The sequence below is a fragment of the Strongyloides ratti genome (genome assembly GCF_001040885.1).
Source record: "Strongyloides ratti genome assembly S_ratti_ED321, chromosome : X".
Lineage (NCBI taxonomy): Eukaryota > Metazoa > Nematoda > Chromadorea > Rhabditida > Strongyloididae > Strongyloides > Strongyloides ratti.
The window spans coordinates 2166879-2176292 of NC_037309.1; the positions used below are offsets into that span (position 1 = coordinate 2166879).

The 9414-nt window shown below is 21.2% G+C and overlaps 1 protein-coding gene across 1 annotated transcript; it reads left to right on the forward strand.

Moving 5' to 3' along the window:
• Window positions 1-1976: 1976 nt before the first annotated feature.
• On the forward strand, window positions 1977-9151 carry SRAE_X000046000 (PDZ domain and Sterile alpha motif domain and Ankyrin repeat and Sterile alpha motif/pointed domain and Ankyrin repeat-containing domain and Sterile alpha motif, type 1 domain-containing protein; the record flags this gene model as incomplete). Its single annotated transcript, XM_024644808.1, has 7 exons — window positions 1977-2051; window positions 2861-2932; window positions 3562-3687; window positions 5522-5803; window positions 5868-8437; window positions 8486-8690; window positions 8753-9151. The coding sequence occupies 7 exons, from the start codon at window positions 1977-1979 to the stop codon at window positions 9149-9151; spliced, it is 3729 nt and encodes a 1242-aa protein (XP_024510329.1).
• Between the last annotated feature and the right edge of the window lie 263 nt (window positions 9152-9414).

Genomic DNA, 9414 nt, shown 5'->3' on the forward strand with positions numbered 1-9414 from the left:
ATAAACAAATAAATTATATTTCATATGATTCTTTTAAAATGGATATTTGTTTTTTACATAAAAAAATCACTCCAAATAATAGTCAAGTATTTTTTTTTATCACATTTTTTTTGTCATTATATCTTGACAATCTAAACATATAAATATTTTATGGTTTTTGTAGATATGATTTTAAAAAAAGAGAAAATACGAGTTGTTGAAATATATTCATTTAGCACATCTAATTTTATGAAATCAAAACTTGTTAACTTTATGTAAATAACTTTAAATAATACAATTTTTTTTATTATACTTGTTAAAAAAAAACTTAATTACCTGTCTTAAAATGATTTTTTTTTTAAATCTTATCTTTAAAATATACATCAATTTTGTTAATATGTTATGTAAACCATTTTTTTAACATTAAAATTTCTTGATTAATGTGTGCATGATTCACTGAACCACTTTTTATGATTTATGTGCCTTTTAATAAAAATTTTTATTATTATAATAATTTCGATTAATCATTATTAAAGTCATATAAGGTAAACATTAAGATAACAAAAAGTTTGAGGTTCATTTTCTTAATAATACCTTTATTTTTGAACGCTTCAATGATTGCAAGCTATTGAACCATCATTTAGAAATAGTTATTATAAAGGAAGTTATACTCTTATCTTTAAAGTTTATCTTTTCAATAGTATATCATCTTTTTTCTTAAATTATATTACTAAGTAATTGTATTATTGTAAGAAAAGATAACAATAAGTAATACTTTAATCTCTCATTTAAATTAGTTCCTCACAATCTATTTGAAATATATCAACAATTCAAGTTCACCTTTAATAAGCATGTTTATTAGTAAAACTTCTTCTAACTTACTTATTTTTAAAATATCTTAGAATAGTAAAGTATTGTCATATTAATAATATTATATTCATATTTTTCTATTACTTCACTATATTTACTATTATTATTAGGTATTATTGTTATCTCTTTTAAAATATCTTAAGACAAATACAATAAAATATTAATTTTTAAAGAATCATTAGATTAATGTTACAAAATCTTTTAAAATATCTTTAAAGTCTTTTTAATTTATTATATAAATAATAAAAAGAGAACATTTAAAATATTTTGACAATAAAAAAATTACTAATTTTCTTCTAATTTTTCAATAAAACTTTTCTTATTATCTTTTTTATTTATGTAAACATTAATTGTCATACATTATAAATAAATTTACATAACATATTAAATTATCTTCTGTTCCATGTAAAAGTTCAGGAAATCAAATATATTTACTAATTGGTAATCACTCGTTTATCATTACTTATCAATCCAGTTTTTACTTCAATTTTTCCAATACATAATATATAAAATTTTTAACTTTTTGATTAAATTCAATTTCTTCATTATATCATAAATAATAACAAGAATACATCTTTTTAACAAACATTATATATGTAAAACTTTTTTTGTTTATTATTTAAGATGATATTTTAAATATAATATTTAATTATACTGTTTAATTTTTATCTATATCCTTTTTATACCTCTACCATTATTTTATTATTACTTTAATTTTATACTTTTGTACATTATTATAAAATGATTTTAAGGAATTCCTTTTAATAGATACTTTTTTATATTTTATCTTATGTAAATTAACTTTATTTTTAAAATAACATTTATTTGTTAAATATTTTTACAATTGTTCTACTTAAAAATTGACTTTTCAGACAAATTATATCTATACACTTTTATTGTAAAAAGAAATTTTTTTATTATATTGTTTAGTACATGTTACTTACTATATTTTTATTGTCTATCAATTAACAATCAATTTATCAAATTATTAGTAAATCAAAATTTTTGTAATACACGTTTATTATAAAAAATTTTTGAAAAAGGATAATTTTTCTATTAAAAAAAAAGAATAATTAAAAAAAAAGATAAAAAAAAATTTTTTTTTCTTTATCTTTTTTTTTTTTAAAATGGATAATAGTGTAATTACTGATGATAATGAACATATAAATGTTCAAATTTTTGTACCTGATTTAAAATTTCAAGTAAGTTTTATAATTATCAAAATATAAATTAGTTATGATTATAAAATAAAGTATAAAATTAATTTATTGAAATTTAAAAGTATTATTATAATTATAAGTTAGTAAAATTAAAATGTCAAGTGTTCATTATTCAAAATCTGGAAAAAAGTAGAAATTTTATAATTTTAACATTTATATTAAATACAATCACAAGAATACCTTCTCTTTTTATTGTTACTTACATCTTTATAATAATAAAACTTTTTCTTTACTTTTAATATATTTTGATAATATTATTATATAACTTTTAGATTATTTGAGATACTTAATTATTTAATTTATTTTATAAATATATATAAGCATGATAAAAACTTAAGATTTTTATTTTAATAATAATAAAATATATACGTGTTTATAAATAAATATTTTGAAAAACAATAATAATATAGATCATAATGATAAGATATTTATTATAAATTTTAAAAATGACAAAATATTTTAAATCAAATATTAAAAAATATTTTATTATAAATAGAAGATAATTGTAATTTTACTAACTACAACAAATTATTTATTTAGAAATTCTAGTATAAAGGTTACCTTAATAAATTTATTTTAATAAAATATAATTGTATTTAAGAGTCTTCAACATTCTCTAACATTATTATAAAAACATCATATTGAAATTATTTCTATTCACTTAATTTCATTACTTATTCCCTTTTATAATATTTCTACAACTTTCTATTATAAATTAAAAAATTTTTATTCATTATATGTATATATATTATTATTTTTAATTTATTAAAAAAAAAATCTTTTATTTTCAGAAATGTTTTTATGTTCATTTAGACGAAATAGTCTGGGATATTAAACAAAAATTATTAGCAGCACTTCCACAGGTATGTTTATTTTCTTATCATAAAAAAATTTTAACAAATTTATGATAATATTAATCACTAAAAAATTATGATTCTTGTAATAAAATCAAGTTTACAAATTTTTTTATTATTTTTTTACTTAAAAATATGTCGCAACAACTTTCAAATAACAAAAATTTGTTATCATAACAACTGGTATATAGAACATCATTAATTTTAATAACTACCTCAGAAATAAAAAATAAAATGATGGACATTTGTTATAATAGAGTTATAAAATTCCATTAAAAATCTGTATCATTGTTATTTATATACAGTCTCAATTATTATTTTTCATATTGTTTTGAAGATATACCTTATATCCAATATAATAATCTATATATATATATATATATATTTTGGATATGAGGTCGTTCACTAAAATATAATTTTTGTTTAAAATTATTTAAAATGTAATATTCAATAAAAATTAAGTAGTTTGAAGAAGGGTAGTCTATATAATTACAAGATTTATATTTCAATTATTTTTTTTTATATAATTATTGGTATGAAATATAAAATGTATTTGATATTAATTATCTAGATTTTATATTAATTCAAAAAATATTATAATTTTATTATTTTTACAATAATTTATTTTTTATTTTTAGCCATTATCACAAGCATTTAATTTTGGATTATTTTTGCCACCCTGTGACGGTAGAGCAGGTAAATTTCTTTTAGAAGATCGTCCAATACAAGATTACCCTTTTCACGATTGTGTACCATATCTTGAGGTAAGTTTATTTTTTTTTAAAATAATTTGTTAATATTTTTTTTAACATACTGTCCTACATATATTTAAGTAGGTGCGTTTCTAAAGTACATTACAAGCTTTAATCTTCTTAAAAATTTTAAAAAAAAGAAAGATACTCATTGAACATTTTCATTATTATTTTTTTTTCCCGTTGAAAAGACATCTAACCTGCCTCTTTTATTTTTGTCCACATATATTTCACAACTTATTCAAGTACCATTAAATAAAACTACCGGTATTAAAAATATTTGACAATCAACTTATATTTTTATCAGATTTTCTTAAACAAACCCGATTTTTCTTTTTCATTCTATTTGACAAAATAAAAAAATTATAATTTTAAAAATTTAATTACAATTGTTAATATTTAGTACAAATTTTAACAGACACATTAATGCTCTCTTTAATTATATTTTACGGGTATTATTTTTTTTTTAATTTATTAGATATAAATTATATAATTAAATTTTATATGATATTTACAAAAGTTATTCTTAATAATTTATACTTTTATTTTAATTATTTCATCCAACTTTTTTTTTACAAATTATTTTTGTCATTGAAAATGTAATAAAATCTTTCTATTATACTTTACATACAAATGTAACTTTTATTTTTAAAATTTAAACTTTTACATTTAAAAAAAAATTGTTAAATTATTTTGTAAATAATTCCGTAAAATAAAATAATAACTTAAGATATCTGATACATTAAAGTATTTAAAAATGAGTTTTCATACTTTACTATTTTTCTCACTAATTAACTATACTAACAATATAACTCACTTCAACCTTAAAATATATTTGAATTCCTTTATATAAATAGGTTCAACAAAATATCTTTAACTAGTTCTATCATTAAAGTTATTGTTCAAAGAACAATAAATTATTACTATTAGTTTTGAAAAATAAGTCTATAACAGGACTGGTCCTTCAGGACATACCATTCACTCTTTACATATGTCATTTGAAAAATTTTTCTAAGTAGCTTTTAAAATATATTATATTTAAATATAAGAACCTACTGAATAAGATACTTTTAATTATTTATATAATCATTAAATTACGTGACCATTCTTTTACTGTAATATTTTAATAAATTTTTCTATACTTACAAAAATATATTAAATGTTTATATTTAAATAATTTTTTTTTCCCATTATTCTATTTATTCTATACAATTATTAATATTTTTTTTGTCATTTAACGTTTACAAAAATCATACCTCTAAATTATTGTAAATAATAAGATAATGATAATAACATTATATATATATATTAGTCTTTCTTTCTTTTTTTTCTTCTTTTTGATGAAATGAATAGATTTTAATAATAATTTTTTTTTTAAATTAGATAATATATCTATTTCTGATAACTAAAAATATTTTTTTTTAATTGTGCTAGTTTTCATTTAAATTTTTTTTTGGTATATAAAAGAAAAAAAGATAAAAGTTAAATATAAATGATATATAATATTTAAATAATAATCTGGAATTCTTAAATCAATGTAACTTTCATTGAAGCATGTATAAATTCTATTCTTTAAACAATACTACATTCACATATGATTTATTCTTTCTTGAAATTAATACTTTAATTTTACTTTTATTATATGTTCGTTATGTTTTCAATATTATTTATTTTACTATTTTGTTAGAGTTATCTTTACTTTATTTACTTCATAAATACTACATTCATGTTATTTTCTTTACTAAATACTTTTTTTTTTGTCTTATTTAGTTAGTTATAATATTTTGTATAAATATTAAAATACAAAAATTTTTCTTATATATTATTATTATTTTTTTTTTTTTAGTTGAAATATAAAAAGAGAGTATATAGGATGTTGAGGCTCGATGAAAAGAGCCTCAAACAACTTCATTCAAAATCAAATTTAAAAAAATTTATGGATTATGTACAATCAAAAAATAGCACAAAAATTGAAAAATTTTGTCATCAAGGATTAGATCCTAATTTTCATGATATTAATGGTGAGACACCCTTAACATTGGCAGCTGGTATTCAAGATAATCATGATGTCATTATCCAACTAGTTGGTGGAGGAGCACATCTTGATTTCCGTAATAGTGAAGGACAGGTAAATAATAAATATATATATATATATATAAATATTTATTGTAATTAAAATAAATTAATTTCAGACCGGTCTACATAAAGCAGCATTTTTATCATTTGTAAGTAACGTAAAAACAATGTTAGAATTAGGTGCTTCACCTTCGTATAAAGATCCAATAGGTTTGACACCATTATATTATTCAATGTTAACAACAGAATCTGATGATAGAATAGCAGAAATGTTATTAGCTGAAGCATCAGAAATTGGTATAACTGATATGCATGGTAATCATGAAATTCATCAGGCCTGTAAAAATGGTCTTACAAAACATGTTGAACATCTTTTATATTATGGTGCTAATGTTAATGCACAAAATATTAATGGCAATACACCATTACATGTATGTTCTGTTAATAATAAACCAGAATGTGCCCGTGTTTTATTGTTTCGTGGTGCCAATGTTAATATTTTAAATAATCAAGGGCAAACAGCACTTCATGTTGCACAGTTAATTGGTAATCAACAAGTTGTTGATGTAATACTTCATTATAATCCATCAATTGTTGTTCCATATAGAAGTACACCAAAATATAATACTAAAAGAAGAATTCCAAGTAATACAATATCAAGAAGACGATCATTAAGTCAAGTATCAATATCAAGTAGTATGCAATCAGAAAATTTTTATAGATCACCTTCTACTATGTCAAATTTTGGTCCTGGATCAAGATTAAGTTCTATTAATATGAAAAATAATATTGATGATCAATTAAGTAATGATTCATCATCAATAACAATGGTTCCTAGTTCTTCACCAAGTATTCATAGTGGAAATCAAATAATATATGCAAATAATAGATCAGAATATGGAACATTAAAAAGATATGCACCAGAAAAAATGTTAACACCACCACCAGGTTTTGAAGCTAATATACCAAGAATTTTAGTTATACCAAGAGGACCAAAAGGTTTTGGTTTTATTTTAAGAGGTGTTAAAAATTTAGAAGAAAATGAAATATTTGAACCAACACCATTAGTACCAGGATTACAATTTTTTGAAGGTGTTGATATGGCTGGTATGGCAATGAAAGCAGGATTAATACCTGGTGATTTTCTTCTTGAAATTAATGGTATTGATGTACGAAGAGCATCACATGAACAGGTTGTTCAAATGATACAAATGGTTAAAGAAACAATAACATTAAAAGTTATAACAATTGATTCTAATATGCATAATAATCATTTTCAATCATTAGGGCAAAATTCACTTAGACGTTCAGTACATTATGGTGTCATTTCACGACCCCCACCACCGCCACCAATTCGTCACCCAAGTACATCATTGTCTGTTGCAAGGGGCATCTCAATGCAACAACATATCCTACCCACGTCATCAATGAAATTACCTAATTATAATCATATTAATCAGAGAAGAATTTCAGCTGCTGAGTTAGAAAATTTAATGGCAAGAAGAAATATGCCTGTTCAGATGTGTACACCAAATATCAATAATTATGACATGAGTGATTCAATGTCTAGTACAAGTGAATATGCGTCTACTGGTGGTAAAAAATTTAATTCTGTTGCTGATATGAAACGTAAAAAACAAGTTCGTGCTTCAATGAATAATTCATCATATGAAAGTTCAGGTGATGGTATACAAACAAATTATGGTATGCCAAATTCTTTTAATCAATTATATTTTGGATATGATAGTCATCTAATACATCCACATCCACAAGAACATAAAGATTTTAATGGTTATTATAATGATAACAAACAAATAAAAATTAAATCATCAAATAGTTCCCCTGATATTAATCAACAATATATATATGATGAAAATAGTTATAATAATTTACAAAATAATATAAATAGGGTACATGATGGAGGACGCAAAACATCAAATTCTGATTTTTCAAAAACTTATAAAACAACAATAAGACCTAAAACTCCACCACCACCACCACCAATTATTAATGGTAATATAACAGATGATGATGAGGCACCAAAAATTCCTCAAATTGACTATAATGATTTTGATAGTGATGAAAATGATGTCGAATCAAAAATAATTTATAAATCAGCAAAATCAACGGTGATCAAAGGACATCCAATAAATAAAAGTTCTTTGGAAGAGGATAATAAAAAAAGTAATAAAAATGATAAAAGTCTATCAATTCCAAAAGGAAATATTCCTCCACCCCCGCCACCTCCACCACCACTTATAAATTTATCAAAAAATACATCATATAAAAAAAATGATAAAGAATGTACTAATTCATCGCAATTACCATCAACAAAATCAATTGGAATAACATCAACATTATTAAGTAATGTTAAATTAAATTCAACATCTTCAACCAATAATAATGAAGATTCAAAAGTTTCACAAATTAAAAAAAATGGTAAAAATTTAGATTTTGATTCTGATTTACGTAATGCTTTAGCAAGAAGAAGACAAAAAGTTTGTGTTGAAGATGATGAATATGATGATAATGGAAAATCATGTGAAAGTTTAAATAATATTGGATCACTTAGTTTAAAGGAGAGTATTAGAGAAAATGTTGAAAAACAACAAAATAAATTATCTGTAAATGTTATGGGAAAAAATAATAATAATAATAATTCCTTGACACAAAAAAAAGATAGTGGGTAAGTTAACAAAACATCGTAATAATTTATAGATAATATAATTTTTAGATATACATCATCAAGAACATCCCTAGAACCAAGTGAAAATGGTGATGATAACCATGAAAAAAATGAAAATTTAAAAAATAACATTAATTCTAATAATGTTTCAATATTATCACAACAAATTGAAGAAACATGTAATGAAATGTCTTCTTTTAATATAGATAAACAGTTTCCACCAACAATAAATATCAATTTTGCCACCAAAACTGTAAGTTATTTTATTTATAGAAAAAAATAAACATTTATAAATAAAATTTATTTTTTTTTTAGAATTCTAATATAACTTATGTTACTTCCACATATGAATATGATCAAAAACCAGAATCCTCATCATCAGAGAGGAGTATTGAAGGTCCTGTTAAAACACCTCCAGTAGATTATGATGAACCTGACTCTGGACATGGTGATTCAGATCAAGATGATAAACCACATATTTTAAATCAATATAAAAATAAAGATTTGATAAACTGGACAATAATGGATGTATGTGATTGGTTAACATCTATTAGAATGTCTGAATATGCAAAAAATTTCCAAAAACGTAATATTCGTGGTGCAGATTTGATGATGTTTGATAGAGCTAAATTTACACAATTAGGGGTAACAAGAATAGCTCATCGTCAATGCATGGAACAAAGTTTAAAAAGTTTTAATTCTAATGTCGCTTAAAAAACCTGTACATCAATTCATTTTTTTTTCTAATGATATTGTGCTTTTAATTATTTCGGGATAGTCCTAAAATGATTAATATTTTGATTTGCAAAATATGATGAACAAAAGTCTTATATATATATATTATATTTTTTTTTTGATATTCAATTAATTTAAAGAAAAAAAAATTACTTTTTGTATTTGGTGATTTTTTTATGGAATGTTACATTGTTTTTTTTTTTATTTTTTTTTATCCCATTTGATATTCATAATTCTTGTCA